At 44.0% G+C, this 25777-nt stretch overlaps 1 protein-coding gene across 7 annotated transcripts in view; it reads left to right on the top strand.

Annotated features, from left to right (window-relative positions):
- LOC118656017 (general transcription factor II-I repeat domain-containing protein 2) overlaps window positions 1-22181 on the top strand; it is a 43387-nt gene extending 21206 nt beyond the window's left edge. For 5 of the 7 annotated variants that reach the window (XM_036308674.1, XM_036308675.1, XM_036308673.1 and 2 more), the window contains 7 exons: window positions 6272-6349; window positions 10162-10218; window positions 13576-13653; window positions 14782-14865; window positions 15385-15568; window positions 16165-16193; window positions 16995-18829. In XM_036308674.1, the coding sequence (XP_036164567.1) occupies window positions 6272-6349; window positions 10162-10218; window positions 13576-13653; window positions 14782-14865; window positions 15385-15568; window positions 16165-16193; window positions 16995-18748 (2264 nt within the window). In that variant the 3' untranslated portion in view covers window positions 18749-18829. Of the gene's footprint in view, window positions 1-6271; window positions 6350-10161; window positions 10219-13575; window positions 13654-14781; window positions 14866-15384; window positions 15569-16164; window positions 16194-16994; window positions 18830-20415 lie in introns of those variants that run through there. The other 2 variants (XM_036308677.1, XM_036308676.1) reach the window with 2 other exon arrangements.
- Window positions 22182-25777: the final 3596 nt, after the last annotated feature.

Raw genomic sequence — 25777 nt, 5'->3', positions numbered from 1 at the left:
GCGCAGGAACAAGGCAGGGCTATACCCTGTCATCACTCCTTTTCACTTTCATACCGGAGTCCTAGCTCCTGCAGTAAGGCAAGAAAGGGAAATAAAAGGTACACTGATTGGGAAGGAAGAAATAAAACTGTTTGGTCGTAGATGACATGATTGTCTATGCAGAAAACTGAAAGAATCAACCAAAATATGGGGTTTAGGGCACTAATTAACCTCAAATGGGACCTTATTTGCAGAATCATCATATTTTATTCAAATATCTAGAAAACAGCCTTCTAATGCAGTAAATGATTAGAGGGGAAATGTTAAAAGGTTAAAAATAGAATTTCTTTTTTAAAAAATATATTTTATTGATTTTTTACAGAGAGGAAGGGGGAGGGATAGAGAGTTAGAAACATCCATGAGAGAGAAACATTGATCAGCTGCCTCCTGCACACCCCCTACTGGGGATGTGCCCGCAACCAAGGTACATGCCCTTGACCGAATCGAACCTGGGACTCTTCAGTCCACAGGCCGACGCTCTAGCCACTGAGCCAAACAGGTCAGGGCAAAAAAATAGAATTTCTTAAAAACTCAAATGTTTAATTAAGAGATGGGAAAATATTGAAAGTATTAGAAGTGGAAAGGTCAGCCCAGTCAGTGTGGCTCAGTGGTTGAGCATCAATCCATGAACTAAGAGGTCACAAGTTTGATTCCTAGTCAGGACACATGTCCAGGCTATGGGCTCGATCCCCAGTAGGGATCTCATCAATGGTTGTTTTTTTTTAATGTAGATTTTTGGTTTTATTCATGGCTGGTGAAGACATTATTTTTTAAAAATATATTTTTTATTGATTTTAGGGAGGAAGGGAGAGGGAGAAAGAGAGAGAAACATCAATGATGAGAGAGAATCATTGATTGGCTGCCTCCTGCAAGCCCCCCACTGGGGATCGAGCCTGCAACCCCTGCATTTGCCCTTGACCGGAATCGAACCCGGGACTCTTCAGTCCACAGGATGATGTTCTATCCACTGAGCCAAACCAGTTAGGGCGACATTATTTTTTTAATTTAAATTCTTTATAGTTTAAAGTATTACATGTCTTCTTTTTCCCCCACTGACCTCTCCCCAGGCACTCCTACTCCCCAGCACATGCCCTCATACTGTCTGTGTCCATTGGTTATGCTTATATACAAGCATACAAGTCCTTTGATTGATATCTTACCCTCCCACACACACCCTCCCCTGCCTTCCCTCTGAGGTTTGATGGTCTGTTCGATGCTTCTGGCTCTATTTTTGTTCATCAGTTCAAATCATATTCCACATATGAGTGAAGTGAGATCATGTGATATTTATCTTTCTCCAACTGGCTTATTTTGCTTAGCATAATGCTCTCCAGGTCCATCCATGCTGTTGCAAATTATAAGAGTTCCTTCTTTTTTACAACAGCATAATATTTCATTATGTAGATGTACCATCATTTTTTTAATCCACTCATCTGTTGATGGGCACTTAGGCTGTTTCCAAATCTTAGCTATTGTAAATTGTGCTGCTATGAACAAAGGGATGCATATATCCTTTCTGATTGGTGTTTCTGATTTCTTGGGATATATTCCTAGAAGTGGGATCACTGGGTCAAATGGGAGTTCCATTTTTAGTTTTTTGAGGAAGCTCCATACTGTTCTCCACAGTGGCTGCACCAGTCTGCATTCCTACCAGCAGTGCACGAGGGTTCTTTTTTCTCGCCAGCACTTGTTGTTTGTTGATTTGTTGATGATAGCCATTCTGACAGGTGTGAGGTGGTACCTCACTGTTGTTTTGATTTGCATCTCTCAGATGATTAGTGACTTTGAGCATGTTTTCATATTTCTCTTGGTCTTCTGTATTTCCTTAGAAAAGTGTCTATTTAGGTCCTTTGCCCATTTTTTGATTGAATTGTTTATCTTCTTTTTGTTAAGTTGTATGCGTTCCCTGTAAATTTTGGAGATTAAACCCTTATCGGAGATATAACATTGGCAAATATGTTCTCCCATGCACTGGGCTCTCTTGTTGTTTTGTTGATGGTTTCTTTTATTGTGCAGAAGTTTTTTATTTTGATGTAGTCCTATTTATTTATTTTCTCCTTAGTTTCTCTCTCTCTCTCTCTCTCTCTCTCTTTATTTCAGAGAGGAAGGGAGAGGGAGAGAGAGATAGAAACATCAATGATGAGAGAGAATCATTGATAGACTGCCTTCTGCACGCCCCACACTGGGAATCGAGCCCGCAACCCATGCATGTGCCCCGACCAGGAATTGAACTGTGGTCTCCAGGTTCATAGGTTGATGGTCAACCACTGAGCCATACCAGCTTGGCTGACCTTTCCACTTTTAAAAAAAATACATGTTATTGCTGATTTTTAGAGAGAGAGGAAGAGAGAGGGATAGACGGATAGAAACATCGATGAGAGCCCTCATGGAAAGGTCAGAAAACCCCAAATAATCAAGTTCATAATATTCAGACCTCAAAAAGATAAAAATGACACCAGCTGGTTATAAAAGACTAAAACTAGAATTTAACAATGCTCACAAAAGCAACCTAGAATATGAAATGAAACAGTTTCAGAATGTGAAGTTAAAATTAAATCTAAGATAATCCAAAAGAAAAGCACTAGTCAATACTAAGAAGAAAAGATGTAGACAAAGGGAAAATAGAGACCTGCCACAGATAGAACAGGAGGCAGAGCACCAGCACCATAAAGCTTCCAGGTGTGGCTTATCCTCGCCGCCCCCAGGCACCAGGGGAACCCGGACATGAGTGGACCAGTCTCCTTGTTACACCCACGGGTCTCACCTCCACAGCTACAGGGGCTGTGTCCCTCCCAGTCACATGTAAATATGTGCTTAGTAGAAGCTCCACCTTCAATGATAGAGTCTGAAAAGTAATGGTGTGTGCCATGCCAGCACAGCCAAGGGTTTGGTGAGCCTGGGGGGGGGGGGGGGGGGAGTGGCGGTGAAGGATTAAAGGAAAGACAGATGAAGAGAATACAGCTGGGGCTCGGTGGATCTCCCGTGCCTGGATGAGGCCACAGAGAAGGATCCAGCCAGCAAGCTGAGGCTTTATTTTATAGTCAGAGAAAAAACAAGGTAGTGGTCAACATCGGTACAATGTTCTTGTGAGTTTCACTTGTTTTGACAGCACTTGCTGCACCTCCCAAAGCCCATTAGCTACCTAGGAAGGCTAGGGGGCAGCCATAAGGCCAAGCTTAATTATGCTAAGAGGGCTCTACCCTCTAAGCTGGGACTTGTTTGTGGCTCTGCCACAGGTCAATCCGAGGCTTAACTCTAGAGCAGGGGTGGGCAAACTTTTTGACTCGAGGGCCACAATGGGTTCTTAAACTGGACCGGAGGGCGGAACAAAAGCATGGATGGAGTGTTTGTGTGAACTAATATAAATTCAAAGTAAACATCATTACATAAAAGGGTATGGTCTTTTTTTTTCAATAGTTTTATTCATTTCAAACGGGCGGATCCGGCCCGCGGACGTAGTTTGCCCACGGCTGCTCTAGAGCCACTCCCTACATCTGTGCTTGTCCACCTTAGTTATTGTAGGTAAAACCAACAAGTCAGTGAAGAGAAACGAGCCGTTGATCTCGGCCGAGCAGCATTCAGCTGTGGTCTTAATCTCACTTACACATGACATGCCTTCAACTCTCACCCACTTAATCTTAGCCTCGAGTGCTTTTCAAGGCACAGATATGTTCTGCCTGCAGCCCCCACTTAGGAAGACGACAAGTGGGGGCAGAGGGAGTGGTCCGCTCTCCCAGGGTCCTGCCCTCAGATCCAAACCTAGACCTCCCTCGCCTCCCTCACAGCTGTTGGGCGTGAGCATGTCCCTCCCGCTTTAAAACAGGCGTCTAGTTGAGGCCTTTCTTTGGAGATGTGGTTCTGTTTAAACCAAAATATGGTCCCAGTGAATGAATTCTGCTGTGGATTTCATGATGCAATACAATTGCTTCCAGCTGCCCACCAGCTTCGGGAGCTGGCCATCAATCGGCCTATTTCTCTTGATATTTGTGTACACAGAACAAATGTTTCGCTGATTTTGAATTTTGAATTCCTTTCTCTGTCTCTCCCTTTCCTTCCTCTCCTTCCCCCTCTCTTTCTTTCACTACGAGGAAAGACAGCAGTAAATCTGTCTCATTAGCATGTCAAACAAATTCTGCGCTGTCCAATCTGGTTTCAATTGCCTGGATGAAAAAGAAATTGTTTCCCTGACAGCCCAGCTGTCGCTTGTTCATCAGTTGTTTCAGTTAGTAGGGACTTTAGTGCCTAATCAACCTGGAATGTGTACTTTGATTAAAATTTTATTATAAAATATTACAAAAGCTATATATGTTTAAATTTTTTTAAACATTTAATCACCTTTATTTTTTCTTTGTTTGTTGTTGTTAATCCTCACCTGAAGATATTTTCCCATTGATTTTTAGAGAGAGTGGAAGAGAGAGGGAAAGACAGAGAGAAACATTGATGTGAGAGAAACACATCGATTGGTTGCCTCCTGCAGGAGCCTTGACCAGGGCCAGGGCTGGGGAGGAGCCTGCAACCAAGGTACATGCCCTTGACCAGAATCGAACCTGGGACCCTTTGGTCCACAGGCTGATGCTCTATCCACTGAGCCAAATTGGCTGGGGCATGTTCAGATTTTTAAAAACTCAGATTTATAAGAGTAACAAGAAAAATCCCTTTTCACCCTTTTACTCTTTCCTTTCAAAATTCCATCCCCCTAAGTCTCCCTGCACACCTCCAATCCCTCCCCCATCTGAGGTGGCAACAACTTTTAACTCATTGGTGAAAATTCTTTCACATCATGTACAAATAAACACGTAAATGGCATTTTCCTTTTTCTTTTTTATGCTTAAGTGGACCTCCCTTAGTCAACTTTCCTTTGATCTTTCCATCAACTTACCTTTTTGTCCCATTTCTGAGCAAATTCCTCAACTTAATCTAACATTTCACTAATATGGCCATCAGCCCAGCCCATTCTGTTCCTCGGTTGTCCTAACAAGTTTTCCTTTTTGATAATCACATTTTAACTTTTTATTGATTAATTTGAGGGAAAGAGAGAGAAAGAGAAACATCGGTTCGCTATTCCACTTATTTATGCACTCACTGGTTGCTTCTTGTATGTGCCCTGACCAGGGACTGAACCTGCCACCTTGGCCTACAGGAATGATGCGCTAACTGAGCTACTCGCACTTTAAATATCCAGTCTCACTGTCCTTACACCAACAGCTATTACCTTTCAAAAGGCCCTCAGAGCTTGTCAATTGATGCTAAACAGGGAAGCCCGAGCCGTGCCACATTTTTGCTTTTGATGTTATTCACATTCGTGGTAAACTTGCATGTGTAATTCGGTAGCCGTTACCTTCTGCTGTAGTAAAAGGCACCAAAACTTAGTGGCTCAGTGATTCCATTTTGCCACAATTCTGTCTGTTGGCCTGGCATTGCTTCTTGTCTGGGCTGGCGCGGCGGGCTGCATCGCCTGGGAGGCCTGGCTCCTGGGTCTGAGGCCTCAGCCGGGAGAGCTAGACCCCACTCCCCTCCCAGCCTCCAGGAGGCCAGCCCAGGCGTGTTCACAGGGCCACTGAACTCCACCAACAGTAGGCTCCCATGCACACGCTTTCAGGACTCTGCTGTGTCCCATTGGCCAACGCAAGTCACGTGGCCAGGCCCAGCTTGAAAGGGGGAAGAAGTGACCCCATTTCAAGAGAACAGGAGTGGGCAAGTCTCATTGCAAACAGGTGTGCATACAGGATGGGCGCATATTGTGGCTGTTTTGCCAATCTACCACACCTTTCGCTGATAAAAGCTTTTGGTTTTACTAATGTGGTTTCTCCAGGTTTTCAAGTCCATTTCATTGTAGTGGGTTAAGATTATATGTACCTATCAGATCCCCGTGCAGAAGAATGTTTACATATTTCACGTAAATGCACGCATATATTCAGCCTTCTTAAAACAGGACATTTCCCCACACTAGATCTCTCTCTCCTTCCCATCTTTCCTCCCTCCATCCCTTCCTTCATCTGTCTCTCCCGCCTTCCTTCTTTCCTTATATGTTGACATATATAATATATATGTTATTTATGTTTTTTATATGGATAAGCCATTTGTTCACAGTGATGAGCTACAAGTTCTTTCGCTGATTATAATGTTGCTGTGTTCATCAGTACAGAACCCTGATGTTCTATCAGCTGGTCATCTTTCTGTGTTGGTGGGTTTGGCCTAACATGTAATTCTGTCATTTCCATTGCATTCAAAGGCATTTCTCTGAAAGCAGCAGCTGCGTCAGTCAAGAAAGAATCAGAGGATCCTAATTACTATCAGTATAATATGCAAGGTAATACTATTTTATAATCATTTTCTCCTCCCAAAGTTATTCAGGATGAAAAATTACAATTGCCACCCACCTGTGTGGGCTGCCCCTCACCGTCTTCCCAATAGCCCTTTCTCCGCCCACTCCCTGCTGCCACAGCCTCCCTCCTGCTCCTTCCTTCCAGTATGACCAAGCATGGGCAAGAGGCTGGAAAAAGGAAAAAAGCTTTCTTCAGGTAATTGCAAAACTGGCAAATAAACTAAAGGTCAACACTGTCATCAGGCCGTGGGCCCTCCTACAACACTGTTGGCTGTGTGTGTCCAACTTGAAATATGTGAGGAGTCTTCCATTCTGACCTCATTTGCTCTGGTTTCAGTCTTGAGAATGGGAATTAAAGCCCCACAGTGTTAGTCATCACACACTGGATAGTGATAATGTGACAGGTTTCTTCATTGGAAGAAAAACTTGATATCACTTAGTTCTGTGCCCATGTATGCACTTCACAATGAGGAAAAAAATATAAGAAAAGCATAAAAGAAATGCTTTTGTTGTTGTTGCTGGCACAGAAATATTGATTAGTAGAGTCACTGATAATAAAAACCAAAATGTATTGGGATTCAGTAATTTACCTTGCAAATAAAGTATTGCTGGATTCTCCCCTCCCTCTCTATTTTTACTTATAAGAATTTTGGGGCCCTAGCTGGTTTGGCTCAGTGGATAGAGGATCCTGGGTTTGATTACAGCCAAGGGCACATTCCTCGGTTGCAGGCTTGAACCCTAGCCACGTGTGGGAAGCAACCAACCGATGTGTCTCTCTCACAGAAAGAAGCATAAGATGTCCCCTTTTTGCAACCCTTCATGTAACAGTGCATCTCAGCTGTAATCACCAGTGGCCATTAAAACCAATTGTTAAATGTCAATAGGATTTTATCACAAGTAGATCAGGCTGACAGGTTCTAACTCACTCACTAGTCCAATGTTAACATAAAGTAGAGGTAACCAGATATTATGTGCCTCCAGGTGGGATCTAGTAAGAAGTACTCCTTCGGGTTTCTTGCCCTCCAAAATCAAACCTACCTCTGATGCAGTCTTTAGATTTACCTACCAATTTTCAGGAAATGTGGGAGATACAGAAACATAGGAAAACAACACTCCAAGGTCGCAGGCAGTAAACGCCAGAGTGGTAGAAGCTCGACCAGACATGTGCTGATTTCTTTTTCTAATATATTTTTATTGATTTCAGAGAGGAAGGGAGGAGAGAGAGATAGAAACATCAGTGATGAGAGAGAATCATTGATCGGCTGCCTTCTGCACACCCCCTACTGGGGATCGAGCCCACAACCCGGGCATGTGCCCTTGACCAGAATCGAACCCGAGACCCTTCAGTCTGCAGGCTGACACTCCATCCACCGAGCCAAACCAGCTAGGGCATGTGCTAATTTCTTCATCAAATAATTGCAAGGTTTTTTTAAATGGAGAAAAACCTGTTTTATAGTAAAAGACATTTCAACCAAATGCAATGTGTGGGCTTTGTTGGGATCCTGATTTAAGCAAACCAACTTCGAAAAGACAATTACTGCTTCCTGTTGAATGCCAAATAATCACTGATGGCAGGAATTGGAAAGTCCATTTGTAACCATTATAATAAAAGATTGGATCAAGAAGGAATCACCAGCCCTAGCCGGTTTTTCTCAGTGGATAGAGCGTTAGCCTGCGGACCAAAGGGTCTTGGGTTCAATTCCCAGTCAAGGGCACATACCTCAGTTGCAGCCCCATGGGGTATGTGCAGGAGGCAACCAATTGATGTGTCTCTCTTTCCCCACTTCCTCCCTCCCACTGAAAATCAGTGGCAAAAATATCTTCAGGTGGATGCTAAATCTAGAGAGAAATTTAGGAGTGGAATACTTATGTGATCTTAAAGTTTCTCCCCACAGGCTGTTGGCCAGTTGCAAAAGTGAGGAAAAAAACAGTAATTTTACATTGGAAACATCAAAAAATACCTTTATCAGATGATCAAAATTCACATCACCAGAGAGAGACATATGAACTCTTAGTTGGTCTGGGCTGCTATAACAGAATCCATAGAATGGGGGTCTTAGAAGCAACAGGCATTTATTTCTCACAGCTCTGGAGGCTGGAAAGTCCAAGGTCAAGGTGCTGGCAGGTCCAGTGTCTGGTGAGGACCCACCTCCTGGTTCGTAGATGATCTTCTCAATGTGTCCCCCCATGGGGTCCTCCAAGGGAGTCCCTGGCATCTCTTTTATAAGGGCACTAATGCCAATCCTGATGGCCCCACCCCCATGACCTAATCACTTCGGAAAGGCCCCACCTCCAAGTACCATCACATGGGTGTTAAGATTTTGACATATGAATTTGGGGGAAACACAGATATTCAGTCTATAGCAGATAGCATATGCCTCCAGATGTGATACCCTGAGAAGGATAGCCCATCATCTAGGCAGTATTCTGGCCCAAAATGCAAAACTTGAATCCTATCATGAAGAAACATCAGACAGGCTCAAAATGAGGAACATCTATTGTGAGGGAATGAGGGAGAGGGGTTTCTAGTCTTAAAAAATGGCAATGCCATAAATATCAAACACAGACTATGGAACTGTTCCATAAAGGAGACTAAAGAGACATGACAACAAAAACCATCCTGATCACACCCTGGATCCTTTACGGAACAGGGAAGAGCTACAAAGGACATTTGGGGCAACCGACCAAATGCGAATATGAGCCCTGGCCGGTTTGGCTCAGTGGATACAGCGTCAGCCTGCGGACTAAAGGGTCCCAGGTTCGATTCCGGCCGAGGGCACGTGCCTGGGTTGCGGGCTCGGTCCCAGTGTGGGCCATGCAGGAGGCAGCCAATCAATGATTCTGATTCTCATCTTTGATGTTTCTGTCTTTCCCTCTCTCTTCCTCTCTGAAAAAAAAAAAAAAATTTTAAAAATGGGAATACAAATGATAGATTAAGTAAAAGTATTGCCTCAATGTTAAAGCTGTGATTTTTATAACTATGCTGTGATCATATAAGAGAATATCCCTATTCTTAGGAAATAATCACTAAAGTGTTTAGAGATACAGAGCCATGGTGTATGTAACTTTCTTTCAAATGGTTGGGGTGGGGGAATATATATATATATATATATACACATACACACACCATATCAATAGATTGGGGGGAGGAATGGGAAAGATTACAAATGATAAAGGAAGTGATAAAATGTTAACATGTTATCTGAGTAAAGGGTATACAGATCTTTGTTGTATTTTATTTTTGCAATTTCTCTGTAAGTTTAAAATTAGTTCAAAATAAAAGCTCTTTTTAGAAAAACACGGTTCTGAGACAATTAAGAAAAGTTGAACAATGACTAGATGTGAGATGATGATAAAGAATAATTGTTCACCTGGGGCGTCATTATGATATTGGAGTGATGCTGAAGGCAGAGAGTTGTTGTCTTACTGGTACCTACACAGTATTTGCGCGTTGAATTCTACCATATCTGGGATTTACTTTGAATCACCAGCGGGGTTGGGGTGGGGTGGGGTGGGGTGGGCACAGAGGGAACAGGGGCACAGGAGTTGATGACTCTTGGCAATGGGGGATGGGCACGTGGCTTCATTATACCATCTCTGTTATGTATGTTTGAAAATTTCCCAAAGGACAAATAAAGGAACAATGAAAAAATGTAAAGAAAGGGTCACTGTACAAGGAGTCAAAATATTTCATGTACTGTACATCCCTGGGCGGATCTGGAATTATTTGCATTATTTTAAATGATTTTTCTTTTTGTATTTCCAGTTTTTTTACATATTGTTTGCTTTCCTTTCAGAAAGCCATCATTCTTCTGCGATCAAGGAAGTAATAGAAATGCAATTGCCAATGGAAGGTTAGAAACACAAAGCATTTAATTTCGTGTGTGTGTGTGTGTGTGTGTGTATTTTAGTTTACAGTATTTTACAAAGAACACACGTGTATGAAAATAAAGAAGGGGACTTCCTGGCATGCTTTTTTAGAGAGCTGGCTGGGTTCTAGTCCTAAAATGTCATCTTAAGGACTCTCTCACTCTTTTACTTGTGTAAATTGTGGTTTTGCTTAATGCACCTGGATGCAGAAGTTAAGTGGTAAGAAAACTTGACACTGGTGCCATTTGTGGTCTTATTTCATTTTGTCTTTTGGATGGGCATCCCCAGATTTTTTTGAACTGAGCCAAAAAGTATTTTAGGAAATTCTTTTTTTGTTTGTTTTGTGAATCCTCACCCGAGGATATTTTTTTTAATTAATTTTTAGAAAGAGTAGAAGGAAGGGAATGGGGCAAGAGTAAAAGAAATAGAAAGACACACATCAATTGGTTGCCTCCCACACATGCCCCACCAGGGGGCCCTGGATGGAACCTGCAACCCAGGTACAAGCCCTTGACTAGAAATCACAGCCACGAGCCTTCAGTGCACAGGCCACACTCTTAACCACTGAGCCACAGTGGCCAGCGCTTTTGTGGGGGTTTGTCAACGTGGCATAATATTTTAGTAAAACTAATTTAAAATTAAATTTATTGGGGTCACTGTTTGGTTTTATTGTTCAGTGTTTGTTTAAATGCTATACCCAGTAGGTACAAACATATTCTAAGGATATTCTTTATCATTAAAATATTTTTTATTTTTCATAGAAATGAGACCATTTATTCTGGAGTTTGTGGATTTTCAGCCCATTGAATTAAAATAACATACATTTTTTTTTTTATTGTGCTTCATTTAGTAATCTGCTAAAAATATTTTTAGCTCTGATGCTGAAATGTGAGCTGATCCATAGTGTCCTTTTAATATGAGTTCTTTTATTTTATGTCTATAAATAAAGTATATCATTCTATCCTGGCATTTAATAAAATGTCACTTATCTGAACAGATGGGATTTTGAATTAGTAAAATCGGAAGTATAAAATTGCAATTTTATCATTTTTCCAATCCGAAATGATTTAACAAGAAGACAGTAGTACTTGGACCATAGTGTATAAACTATAAAGATTATACTTTTAAAATAAACATTTATACCCTTGAAGTTGTATTTTTTTTTTCTGAGTGAGTCCTTTTTTACTTAGAGATATTACTTACCTTGAAATATCACAGGGTCTGAACTGGTTTTCCCATGACTAGGGGAATTTTGAGATTGAATGAATATTCCCATCCTAATTTGATAATTCCATCATACTTCACTTTTTTGAATTCTAAAAATGGTTTCATGAAGTTGTTTATTTTATGGGGAGGAAACCTCTCGTCATTATTTATAACAGAGAAAACTTGGTGCCATTTCAGTGTCCAGCAGGTAGAGAATGGATCGTGGTGACCCATTTGGAAAAATGCTCCCAGTAAGCTCAGGGAGAAACACGCTTGTCTGGCTCAAGACACGTTATACCCAAAACAGAGAGGGACAAAAAGAAACCACAGTTTACAGTGGGATCTCAATTTTGTTTAGAAAAATTAATATAGTCAAAATAGTGGAGTAAGAAAATGCCGTGCTCACCTCCTCCCAGGACCACATCAAAATTACAACTAAACTATAGAACAGCCATCATTGCGAACCCCCTGAAGTGTAGCTGAACAGAAGCCCCATAACTAAGGACATGTAGAAGAAGCCACACTGAGACTGGTAGGAGGGGCGGACAGGCAGACGGCTGGTCCCACACCTATGTGTGACAGTTTAAAATCTGGAGGGATTTCTTGGCTTCAGAGGTCCCCCATGAGGAGCGAGGGGTCCCAGCCCAGGGTTCCAGTGCTGGGAAGAGAAGTCCCGTAGCTTCTGGCCAGTGGAGATTGTGGCTGAGTGAGACGGAGGCTGCTGGAGTCCCAGGGGCTCCTCCTAAAGGGCCTACGCACGGACTTACTGGGACTCGCTTACTCTAAGCTCCTGTGCTGGGGCAGCAGCTGAAAAGGTGCCAGGGACATATGGAAAGAAACTGAATTGTCTGGTTTCAGGGCAAGGGCTAGAGGGACACTTCTCCCAGACAAATGTGCCGGGAGACACCATTGCTCCTTTGTTGAGCCCTCCCTCCTACCACAGCCTGCAGGCTCAGGCAAGTGCCACATCTGAGTCCCCATTGACTTGGCTAACACCCTTCACCCTGCCCTGTTGATTCCCTGAGACCCCACCCTACCCAACTTGCAGGCCCACCCAAGCTGCTTTCACTGGCTTTTCCATACAAACGGCCCGTCTTGGCTCATACTGCGGGCTTTACTGAAGTCTCTGAAAGGTTCACAAACCCCATACAAGCAGCATCTGGCCTCACCATGCACTGTACCGCTCGCTAAGCAGCCCTAAGCCTGGACTAGCTGCAGCCAGCCTCTCCCGGGCATGTCCACGCACAGCAGAAGTGACAGCCATCTGTAGATCACTGAAGCTCATACCAAGGGGCCCCGGGCAGGACATAGGCAGTGACTGGACCTGGCCTGCACCCCAAATCCCTCCTAAGAGGCCCCAGAACCAGCACCTGGTGGCCAGCTTCACACCACACCGGAGCACCACCCAAACACCTCAACAAATGACACACCCAAAGGACAGACTCGGCAGGCACCGAGGCCCTGCCAAAGTGTCTCCTGGCCCATAGCGTTAACCCCTGCACAGCACTCCGTTTGTAAGGATGGGTTGGTGCTGACTCACCTGTACTTTGCTGCCTCTGTGGCTCCTTGTGTCTGTCTGAAGTCTGGCTCTTCAGACGCATAATCTCAAACTCCCGAGTGATCATTCACACAACACGTGAAGTGAGCTTTGAGTTCCTGGGATAGGACTAGACAGGCTCATTTATATTTCTCACCTAGAATTTAAGTGAATGTTGTATTTATCATTTGACCACAAACATAACATCAACTCTGCTTTTACTCTCAGCCCTTGTTGAGCGTTTCTGTGACTCTGTTAAATCACTTTTCATGGGATGTCTGTCTACTACTTAAATGTCCTCCTGGACACACTTATATGTCTTATTTCTTTTCCCCCTTTTAAACTGAGAATAACAACAAAGGTAATATACCTTTAAACACCCTTCTTTTAAAATCTGCAGTTTAATGGTCAAAATCCCCTTTTGACCATTAAACTGCAGAGACTCAAATATCATCTGATGCCAAGCCATCTTGTTTTCCTGCAGCTAAATGTTCTCAAGGTTTTAAAAAATTCATTCTGGACCTCTGAGTAATGGCACATTTTTAGAGGAGAATTGGCCTAATTTTCTGTAAGTTCTAAATTTCAATTCTGTTTTAAGGAAACACAAATCCATCCAATACTACAAGTTCTGCAGCAGGTGTTGAAGATCTTAACATCGTTCAGGTTACAATTCCAGGTATGGAAGTTTATCTGGCTTCATCATAATTTATATTATACTAGAGGCCCCATGCACGAAATTTGTGCAAGAATAGGCCTTCCTGCCCCTGGCTGCTATCACCGGCTTTCCTCTGGCACCTGGGACCCGGGCTTTCCTCGCAGCTCCAGATTCATCCAGAAGGTCGTCCAGAAGGATGTCTGGTCTAATTAGCATATTATGCTTTTATTATAGACTTTTTATTTTGTTATATTTTAAACATTTTCTTACATGAATTAGTCTCTTGGAGTTGTGTTGTTGTTGTTTCTCCTTAGTTCATCCTATTAATTATGGGATGACAATTCAGGAATATAGAATATGCTGCAAATCCCCACTCACTGAATATCTTGCCTGTATCAAACATTGTTAATCAAATAATTGTTCTCCCAGCCATGCCCTGGCATTAATGGGAAAATACACCTCAAAGCAGATAACTCCAAACACTAGCTACGATTGAATTGGATTTGGCCACAGAAGTGAAATTTTCTTTTTCTGCCCATCAAGTAATCTCCTTTTCTGAGTAAGTGTATGTAAAAGATATCTGGAAAGCTACAACAGAAGCTAATTGCATAGTTCCTCCAGAGAAGGAAACTGAGAACTGAGATGAGGATGGAAGAGAGACATTCACTATGTACTATTTTATATCTCTTGAATTTTGAATCATGTTGTTGCTTTATTTATTCAAAATATTTATTTAAATATTCTATTTAAATTTTATTAAATAGAATAAAAATTTTAAGTATTGAAAAATATTCCCTACTAATCTTAATACATTTTATTTCTTTTACATGTCATATTGCTTTGGCTAGGATTTCTGTTATAATGTTGAAGAGTAGTGGTGAAAGTGGACATCCTTGTCTTTCATAATATTGAAAATGTCCCTGAGAGTAATATGTAGTATGTTCATATGGAGTTATAGTTTGGAAAATATAACTTTGTAATGTAATGGCTTCCATTTACAAATTTCCAAGATGCTTAATTTTTGCCAATACTAAACTGAATGATAAGCCACTTAAAGTGCTTTTTCATATGCTAACAAGCATTTCTTCTAACAGCCTTCTTGGGGGCAGATACATTATTAATCCTCGTTTGTTTGTTTAATTCTTTTAGATAATGAGAAGGAGAGGTTATCAAGCATGGAAAAGATAAAACAACTAAGAGAACAAGTTAATGACCTCTTTAGTCGAAAATTTGGTAAGTTTTTATATCGTTACATATCCAAAATTTATATATTTGAAATAGTTCTTTTTAATTGAATACTTTATCTGAGAAACTGATCTTTCTGTGAAGGAGCTATAATCAAAATGAATGTGTATTTTTACTGAAAAGCTTTTACATAGAAACACTAATTAAAATAATAATAATAATAATAATAGCTATCTTTGATTTACTGAGTTCTTACCATTGCTGAGCATTGTTTTTGATGCTGAACACGTGATTAAATATCTAATCTTCACAAAAACCTTTTTCAGTAGATACTATGATAATCCCTATTCGATGGATTGAGAAACTGAGTCTGCTATACTACCCACTGGCAATTTCAGAATCAGTAAGATTATTCTTACATCACAGTACTCCTGGAAATTAAAATAATAATGGCTCATCACCATTGTTGTCACTTGATGTGAATGCTTTTTAAATCTTAACGATAAAGCATAGTTTGCATTAAGTAAATGATGAATGCAATTAATTTTGCTGTTTGTCTCATCACAGGGGAAGCCATTGGAGTGGATTTCCCCGTGAAAGTTCCTTACAGAAAGATCACATTCAACCCTGGCTGCGTGGTCATCGACGGCATGCCCCCCGGGGTGGTGTTCAAAGCCCCCGGCTACCTGGAAATCAGCTCCCTGAGGAGGATCTTGGATGCTGCAGAATTTATCAAATTCACAGTCATCAGGTAAGTGCGAGTTCCCCTCTCGGTCATGAGAACTCATCTGCAGACAGTAACTTGCCTGCAGTAGATGAGGGCGGGATAGGGACTTTTACCCCCAGGAGGTGGGCGATGGGTCCCTGCAGTCAACTGCTGTGCCCTGCTGCCTCTCAACTCATTTTATCATATTCTGCTTCTCTGAGCTGTGTGTCCCTGTCCCTGTTTCTTTTGTTACTGTTATTTTTAATCCTCATCCAAGGATATATTTTCCATTGGTCTTTAGAGAGAATAGAAGGGAGGAAGGAAGGAGGAGACAGAGAGAGAAACATTGATATAAGAGAGACACATTGTTGGGTTGCCTCCTGCACGCACCCCGAGCAGGGGTCAGGGATCAAACCTGCAACCCCAGTACATGCCCTTGACCGGGAATGGAACCCACAACCCTTTGGTACTCGGCCAGGGCCCTGTTCCTGTTTCTTGGTGATCATGGGCAGCTGTCTCAGTTTTATATCTCACTGCAGTAGCATAGAGCTGACACTCACAAAAGTTTGTCAAATAGAACTAAATAGACAGGAGAGAAAAAATGAACACTGTTGCATTCACCAATATCTCTTTCTCTTCAGACCACTTCCAGGCCTCGAGTTTAACAATGGTGAGTATTCGGGAGATGATATCATTCCAGTAGCCGCTGTGAAGCGGAAAGTGTCTTGGTGGGAACTGACGATGGGGTCCTTGCTTCTTGAACCTTAGCGCAAAGCATGCTGCTCTTTATACGCATTTTCTTTTTCCTGCTTGTTGCAAAGTCTCTTCATTCTGTTCCTTGAATTTTCTTAGCCAGGCTTTTTTTTTTTTTAATCCTCACACGAGGATATTTTTCCATTGATTTTTAGAGAGAGTGGAAGAGAAAGGGAAAAAAAGAGAAACATTGATGTGAGAGAAACACATCTATTGGTTGCCTCCTGCCTGAGCCCTGACCAGGGCCCAGGCCAAGGAGGAGCCTGCAATTGAGGTATGTGCCCTTGACCAGAATCGAACCCGAGACCCTTCAGCCTGCAGGCCGACACTCTATCCACTGAGCCAAACCAGCCAGGGCCTTAGGCATTTTTTTCTCACACATGAGTTTGATGGACCTTGCTGCACAGCAGACTGTGTGTGATACGTGAGCCCTTTATGGTTGGGGCTCATATCATAATACAGTGGTGCCTTGACTTACGAGTGTCCCGACTAACGAGTTTTTCAAGATACGAGCCGTCTCTCGGCCGATTTTTTGCTTTGAGTTGCGAGCTAAAATTCGGGTTACGAGCCAGCTTCAGATACCCCACTGCTAGTTGGCGCAGCGAACGTCACAGTGAACGCCACAACATCAGCCCAGCATCACATGTCTCACTCATTCACTTTAAGCGGTTAGCTCTTAGTTGAAGCGTCAGTGTTGTGCTCGCATTTGTGCTTGCAGTTATTTTGCAAAACTTCGGTTTTTCAACCATGGATCTGAAGAAAGTAAGTGCGAAAGACAGTGCTGAGAAGAAGAAGCGGATGATGTGCATTGAATTAAAGAAAGAAATTATCGCAAAACATGACCAAGGTGTGCGTGTAATCGACTTGGCGAAGCAGTACGAGCGTAGCACTTCTACGATCTGCACCATACTGAAGCAGAAGGAGTCGATACAGGCTACAACTCCAGCCAAGGGCGTTAAAATAATTTCTAAACAGCGGACATCTACCCATGAAAATATGGAGAAGCTGCTAATGGTGTGGTTAACGGAGAAGCAGCTCGCAGGAGAGACCGTGACGAAGGCTGTAATCTGCGAGAAGGCACGAGCTATTTACGCTGATTTGCTGCAGCAGACCCCAGGCACTTCAGTGGACGAGGCACCGGGCGAGCCGTTTAAAGCCAGTCGGGGCTGGTTCGAAAATTTTAAAAAGAGGACCGGCATCCACTCCGTTGTCAGACATGGTGAGGCAGCGAGCGCGGATATAAAGGCAGGTGAGGATCACCTCAAAACGTTTGCTGAAATTATAGCAGCAGAAGGATACATCCCCCAGCAAGTCTTCAACTGTGACGAGACAGGACTCTTCTGGAAGAGGATGCCAAGGAGAACTTATATAACGGCAGAAGAGAAGAGGCTGCCAGGCCACAAACCCATGAAGGATAGGCTAACCCTCGCACTGTGTGCCAATGCAAGCGGCGACTGCAAGATTAAGCCCCTGCTTGTTTATCATTCAGAAAACCCCAGAGCCTTTAAGTCACATAAGATCCTGAAAGAAAAACTGCAGGTTATGTGGAGGGCAAACCCGAGGGCATGGGTCACCAGGCAGATCTTTGTGGAGTGGGTGAATTTGGTCTTTGGTCCTGGAGTTAAGAAATATCTCCAGGAAAATAACCTACCCCTGCAAGCTCTTCTTGTCCTGGACAATGCACCTGCCCATCCACCTAACCTTGAAGATGACATCCTCGAAGAGTTCAAGTTTATAAAGGTGCTCTACCTTCCACCTAACATCACCCCTATCCTGCAGCCAATGGAACAGCAGGTGATTTCTGATTTCAAGAAGCTCTTCACCAAGCACCTGTTCCGCCACTGCTTTGAGGTGACGGAGAGCACAAACCTCACCCTTCGAGAGTTCTGGAAGGACCACTATAACATCGTGACCTGCCTCAGAATTATCGATATGGCCTGGCAGGGTGTTACAAAGAGGACCTTGACTTCTGCGTGGAAGAAGCTGTGGCCTGAGGTAGTGTCTGAAACGGATTTCGAAAGACTCGAACCCGCAGCGGCAGTGGTGGAGGAGATTGTATCCCTCGGCAGGTCCATGGGCCTGGACGTGGATGAAGGTGACATCAACGAGCTCATCGAGGAGCACTCCGAGGAACTGACGACGCAGGAGCTAAAGGAGCTACACGCGCAGCAGCACACGGAGGTTTTGCAGGAAATAGATGACACGGAGGAGGAGGAGGAGGTTATCTCTGTGAGTGAGATAAAGGAGATGTTGGGAGTGTGGGAGAAACTTTCAGACTTTATTCAAAAGAAACACCTAGAAAAAATTGCAACTGGGCGTGCGATGGAGCTATTTAATGACACTTGCCTAACTCATTTCAGAAATATTCTGAAAGGGAGGATGAGACAGATCTCATTGGACAGATTTTTATCGAAAACCCCTGTAGATGAAAGAGAAGAAAGCATGGCGAAAAGGGCAAAAATCAGCAAATAAGATTCAGTTATTCAATTATTCAGTTCAGCCTTTCTCCTCCAACTCCATCAGCATCTTTAAGTCGTTTGATCTCCAAGGTAAATGCTGTACATTAAACTTAATAAAACAAGTTTATTGCACTACATTCTATTGTTCAGTATTGTGTTTTTATACAATATTTGTTATTTTTAAATACATTTTTCTTATTTAAAAACATTTAACAAAACAATTGCGGTGTTTTTTGGGTGTCCGGAACGGATTAATGGCATTTCAATTCATTGTAATGGTGAAAATTGATTTGACATACGAGTAATTTGAGTTACGAGCTCCGTCACGGAACAAATTAAACTCGTAAGTCAAGGCACCACTGTACTGAACTAGTCCATCTCAGTTGGTAGACAGTGATTCCTGGCCACCCCAGCCCCAATCCCTGGGGCCCCTACCCCCCAACTCCCACAGTTCAGAACTAAAAGTGGTACCACCTGGCACAGCAGTACTCCCAGAACCCTCCAAGCCCCCCTACCAGTGCTGAAAGTGACATCTGTTCTGACTGAGCAATGCCCCAGGCACTCTGCTGGTTAAATATTTTTAATGTCTCCCCTAGAGTCTTACCAGCAAGCTACTATCCTATAGGGTGAGTGAGGCAGGAGGTGTAGAGATGTTCTCAAGAGCTTGAATCCCTAGGGAACCTCCTCACTTAAAGTATTCTTTTGAAATGCTCAGTTATTAGTCCTAAACTCATCTGGTTGCTAAATGATTTTTACATTTTTAATAGCTTTATCGAGGCACAATTCACATGCCAGGAAATTCACTCGTGGAGAGTGTACACAATTCAGTGATTGATTTTTAGTAAATACTGTAAAGGGAGTTGTGCAGCTATCACCACAGTCTGATAGAAGAACATTTCCATTGCCCCCCAGACATTCCTCCTACCGATTTCCAGTCATTTCCCGTTCCCACCCCCAGGCCCAGGCATACCAACCACTAAATTGACTTTCTGTCTATATATATATATATTAATTTGATGTAAAGTTCAAGCATTTAATTTGCTATGAAAGTCTACCAAAAGTGAGTTTTCATGTCTGTGTTCTTTCGAAGTAAAGCGTACTTGCATCATGGCCAGGTTCTTTCAGTTTAAAACAAGTTAAGTTCTGTGCGGTCCTCTGGCCATCACCTGTGTCTTTTGTGACGCTCAGCAGGTGACTCATACACCTTCTGTGCTTGTTCCCTTCTCTGACTATAAAGTTCTCTTGAGAATCAAAAGAAAAAATATGTTCAATGCAAATGTACTTTCAAACCATTCCTCTTTAGACCAGATGTGGCAAACAGAGCTGCTTGCTGAACTTGACCAGGATGTCTTTTGTTGGGCTCATGGTACCTTTTAAAAATGGTCATCTGGCCACTATTAAAAAGCCTGGGACTTTTTCCTGAAAACCAATTTCCAGGTTTTCTTTAGAAATCTGCCGGTCTGGCCTCAGAGGCCATTTCCCTCTGGCAGCCCTTTGCTGGGGCTGAGTGTCCACCGATCCTGGCTTCAGGGGCGGCTTACTCTCCAGTTAACCACACCCCCTACCCACTTTCTCTCTTCCGCTTATCATCATGCTTTTGCTGCTGCTTTTCTAATAGCAGAGTTAAAAGAAAAGTGAACTATTTCTTTATTTCTTTATTCTCTATGTCTTTATCAAAAGTGGGAAAAAGAAAGATAGACCTTGAGGGCCGTGTCTTTCAAGAAAAGTGGGAGAGAGCGTATTTCTTCGTGGAAGTGCAGAATATTCCTACGTGCTTAATATGCAAACAGAGCATGTCTGTGTCCAAAGAATACAACCTCCGACGCCATTATCAGACCAACCACAGTAAGCACTATGACCAGTACACTGAGAAGATGCGCGATGAGAAGCTTCATGAGTTAAAAAAAGGCCTCAGAAAGTACCTCTTAGGGTCATCAGAAACTGTGTGTCCTGAGCAAAAAGAATTGTTTGCAAATGCGAGTCCCAACGACAACGCTGCCATGCAGGCTGCAGAAGATGTGACTGGGAACTTATGGGAGAAGTTACGTGAAAAAATCAGATCATTTGTGGCCTACTCGATTGCGATCGATGAGATCACAGACATTAATAACATCACCCAGTTGGCCATATTCATCCGTGGTGTCGATGAGAATTTTGATGTGTCGGAAGAACTTTTGGATACAGTGCCCATGACAGGCACAAAATCTGGAAATGAAGTATTTTTGCGTGTTGAGAAAAGTCTTAAGAAGTTTAATATCGACTGGTCGAAATTAGTGAGCGTGGCCTCCACGGGCACCCCTGCCATGGTTGATGCGAACAATGGGCTGGTGACAAAGCTGAAGTCCAAGGTGGCCACGGTTTGCAAGGGCTCGGACCTGAAGTCCGTTTGCTGCATTATTCACCCGGAATCGCTCTGCGCTCAACGGTTAAAGATGGACCACGTCATGAACGTGGTAGTGAACTCCGTGAACTGGATATGCTCCCGTGGCCTGAACCACAGCGAGTTCACAACTTTGCTCTATGAACTGGACTGCCAGTATGGCAGCCTCCTCTACTACACGGAGATTAAGTGGCTCAGTCGTGGGCTGGTACTGAAGAGGTTTTTTGAATCGTTGGAAGAAATTGATTCCTTCATGTCATCCAGAGGGAAGCCCCTGCCTCAGCTGAGCTCTCAAGACTGGGTCAGAGACTTGGCCTTCTTGGTCGACATGACAATGCATCTGAACACTTTGAGCCTCTCTCTCCAAGGCCACTCACAGATCGTTACGCAAATGTACGACTTGATTCGGGCGTTTCTGGCAAAACTGTGCCTTTGGGAAACTCATTTGGCAAGGAATAATCTGGCCCACTTTCCCACCCTGAAATCAGTTTCCAGAAATGAAAGTGACAGCCTGAACTACATTCCCAAAATTGTGGAGTTAAAGACCGAATTCCAGAAAAGATTGTCCGACTTCAAACTCTACGAGAGCGAACTGACCCTGTTCAGCTCCCCGTTCTCCGTGAAGGTCGAGAGCATCCACGAGGCCCTGCAGATGGAGGTGATTGAGCTGCAGTGCAACATGGTGCTGAAAACCAAGTACGACAAGGTGGGGGTCCCCGAGTTCTACAAGCACCTCTGGAGCAGCTACCCGAGATACAAGAGCCACTGTGCAAAGATTCTCTCCATGTTCGGGAGCACTTACATTTGTGAGCAGCTGTTTTCCATTATGAAACTGAGCAAAACAAAATACTGCTCGGAGTTGAAGGACTCCCAGTGGGACTCCGTCCTCCACATCTCGACATGAAGAGCATGCTCCCGGCAATGCCCCGTGGGCTATAAGACTAGAGTCCTCTAGACCAGCGGTCGGCAAACTGCGGCTCTCGAGCCACATGCGGCTCTTTGGCCCCTTGAGTGTGGCTCTTCCACAAAATACCACAAAATACCACGTGCGGGTGCACATGTACAGTGCGATTGAAACTTCGTGGCCCATGCGCAGAAGTCGGTATTTTGTGGAAGAGCCACACTCAAGGGGCCAAAGAGCCGCATGTGACTCGCGAGCTGCAGTTTGCCGACCACTGGTCTAGACCCAAGGGATTTTGAGATGGGGAAATGAGTTACTAAATGTTTCTGTTTTTTTCACTATGACTCACAAATTTGATTTGCAGTCTCATACCTGTTTTTATGACATTTTTGGCTTCACTATAGTCCAGTAAAAATCGAGAAAGTTTTCTTGTATTTCTAGTTGACTTTTCTTACGCCTGGCCCTTGTCACTCATTCACATGGTACTTGCTTGACCCCTGTAGGCATTGGAGCTGGCATCTCCAGGTTTAAATCAGTCAGCAGAGGCCAGAGGGAGGAAGACAGATGTGTGTGCTCATTGAGGGGCATGTATGCACACACATTTATCACACACACACACACACACACCCCTTTTGAGTGGTGTCCCTTGTGACCTAACATGATTACAAGTTTAAGCAGAGTTGGTTGGAGATGTAGTATTACTGTGTTATCAGCCTCTGCCTCCACATGAACCCAGAAAGTGAGGGTTTAAAATGGAAAACCCCAAAACAACATTTGCCTTGAAAAGGCAAAAAAAAAAAAAATAATTGAGGTTTGGAGGTTGTCTCTTTTTTCAACATTATTTTGTGTGCTGCGCCAGCATGGCCAAGGGTGACCCTGAGTGGGGGCGGTGAAGGATTTAGAAAAGACAGACAAGAGAATAAAGCTGGGTCTGAGTGGGACACTGCCCTCTCTGATGGAGAGAGCACCACGGACTACAAGCCATGTCTTTATTTTATAGCCAGATTCCACAAGGTAAAGTAAGGGCGTGGTCAAGATGTTTACAACATTCTCGTGGGTTTTGATCCTACTCAACTACATACAGCTGAACTCTATCAAGCCCACATCACTCAGACACGTGGTGCCATGTGTTCGGACCCTAGGTTCAAGCTTACAACTATAGCTGTTGGCTATAATTGTGCTGGGAGGGACTTGTACATGGCCATGAGAGGACTGTGCCCTCTCATTAGTCTGAGGCTTGAACCTGTCCAAACACTGTAGCCGCTCTTCACAATTTTGAAATAATTCAAATTTATAGAAAAGTTGCAGAAATGAAAATAGTATGAAGAACATTTATATGCCTTTTAGCCAGATTCTCATATTGCAACATTTTACCCCATGTTTTATTATTTGTTTGCTTTCTCTCCCTCTCTCTTTCATGTGTGTACAACATTATCTATAAGTGTATAGATGAATGAGTATATAACACATATGTAAACATATATACATAATTTCTTTCTGAACTATTTGAGGGCAAGTTGTACACATCATTTACCCCTACATACTTTATGGAGTATTTTCTAAGAGTAGGGATATTCTCTTAACATTACCAGGCTTTAGTTACCAACTCCCGTTAACCGAACATTGATGCAATACTTTCACCCGATTTACCATTCATACTCCAATTTTGTCAGTTGACCCAAGATGTCCTCATTTTTTTTAAAGAGTAATGTGTTTTTTGTTGTTGTTTCTTAAACATATTTTTATTGAGTTCAGAGAGGAAGGGAGAGGGAGAGAGAGATAGAAACATCAATAATGAGAATCATTGATCGACTACCTCCTGCACGCCCCCCACCGGGGATCAAGCCCACAACCCGGCACATGACCTGGACCAGAATCGAACCTGGGACCCTTCAGTTCGAAGGCCAATACTCTATCCACTGAGCCAAACCAGCTAGGGCCAAGATGTCCTCTTTTATAGCATATTTCCCCTGGAGGGTTGTCATTTGAGAGCATATATATATATACCTGTGTTCTTAGTCTCTATTCATCATTGGAATTAGGGACCCAAAATTGTGAATACTTTCCAGGTTGGAGGACTTAATCTGACTAGAATGCAAAAAGGCCGAGGATCCTGTCTTGGTGCCCCCCTCAGGAAGCAATGGAGAGAAGGCTTCAATACGAGTGAAGGGAGGCTGCAGGAGGGGGAGACCGGCCTCCAGGTGGTGGCCTGCTCAAGGCACCCAGCCCGCTGGAGCCTGATGCTTGTCCTCAGACACCCGGGAAATGACCCAGGCCGGTAGCTCCTGTCCCTGGAAGGTTGGCTACAGGCACAGCTGGGTGGACTGGTTTACAGAGGGGTGGGGGACCAGCTCCTGGTGCACCTGAGCAGGTGTGGACCCCGGATATCAGAGCTGGGGCCCTGCATCAACCAGGCTTGCCTGAGACCTAACTGATAGTGGTCACAGACTATCTTGAGATTTGGGATCTTAGGTGGTCTTCAAACAACGCAAGATGGCCGGCAGGAAAAGCTCAGCCTCCTCGATTTATAGACAGGCAGCTGAGGCCCCGAGTGGGTGAGTGGCCTGCCCAGGCCACACATCCAGTAAAGGAGTCTTCAGGATTCAAACCCAGGTCCGTGTGACTCCAAAGTCCATGGGGTTGTTTGTTGTTTGTTTTTCCTTTTCTAAGTGGCCACTGTGCCTGACCTGGTGTGCAGCCTCAGCTCATCTGCTTGTGTGTGGCTCCCTGGGGCTAGCCCATCGGTGACAGGAAGGGACAGCAGGGTTCAGCCTGACTTCTGTTGACTGGACCATTCATGGGGTGCTCTGAATCAACTCCTGAGGCCCCTGGATTCCTTCTTTACTCCGCAGTGTGTGTGGGGACCAGGGTGGCTTGACCACCCGTCACTCACATGCTGGGGAAATGACTGAAGGAGTGGGCTGGTTTCAGCAGTCCTGGTGAGGCGGTGTCTATAGATGGGAACACTTTGGAGTGCTGTGGTCACAGAGAGAGGGAAGGGCCCAGCACAGTTCCTGGAACTGGTGGGTGCCTGTGAGTTCTCGGGGTGAAGGAACCCTGTATTCCCATCCAGGTGGGCAGAGGAAAGAGCTGCTTACTCCTCCAACCCAGGAAACGGAAGGGGGGCTGCGGGGAGGGGGGGCTCTGGAGGTTGTCCCACAGCACACTCCCTCCTCTGGGCATCCCTCAACCACGGCACCGCCCACCAGGACTGACGCACAGATCATGAGCTCTGCAGAGTCCCGTGGGGCTTTGGAATCAGCAAAAGGAAAGCCTGGGTCCACCTCCCACCTCTGCCACCTACTTGCCCAATTATCGTAAAGAAATCACCCACATTTTCTGAGCCTTGGTTTCCTCACCGATAAAGTACCTACCTGACGGAGTTGTTCTCAGAACTAGACGCAGTGTGAAGAGCTCGGCACTATGCTTGGACTCCAGAAAACTGGCTGCACAGACAGTGCGGGCTAGCTCAGACCTGGCGCCTACCTCACGCCCCACTGGCAGCTGTAGTCAGCTTTCCTGTGACGGCAGAGACCTGCGGGGTTGCCCTCCTGATCGGGCACACCCACCACCGGGTCCTCTGCACTGGCAGGTGGCTGTGGGGCCAGCACAACACCAACTCGAGGGAACCAGAAATACAGGAAAATGTGGGGGAAAGGACTTTACCTCAAAAAAAAAAAAAAGAAAAAGAAACTGCTCTGGCTGATGTTGTCAGTGGTTACAGCATCGCCCTCAAACCAAAGGGTCATGGATTTGATTCC

The sequence above is a fragment of the Myotis myotis genome, unplaced genomic scaffold, assembly GCF_014108235.1.
Source record: "Myotis myotis isolate mMyoMyo1 unplaced genomic scaffold, mMyoMyo1.p scaffold_m19_p_5, whole genome shotgun sequence".
Lineage (NCBI taxonomy): Eukaryota > Metazoa > Chordata > Mammalia > Chiroptera > Vespertilionidae > Myotis > Myotis myotis.
Note: the sequence above shows the minus strand (reverse complement) of the source record. Positions and strands in the feature narration are given on the sequence as shown.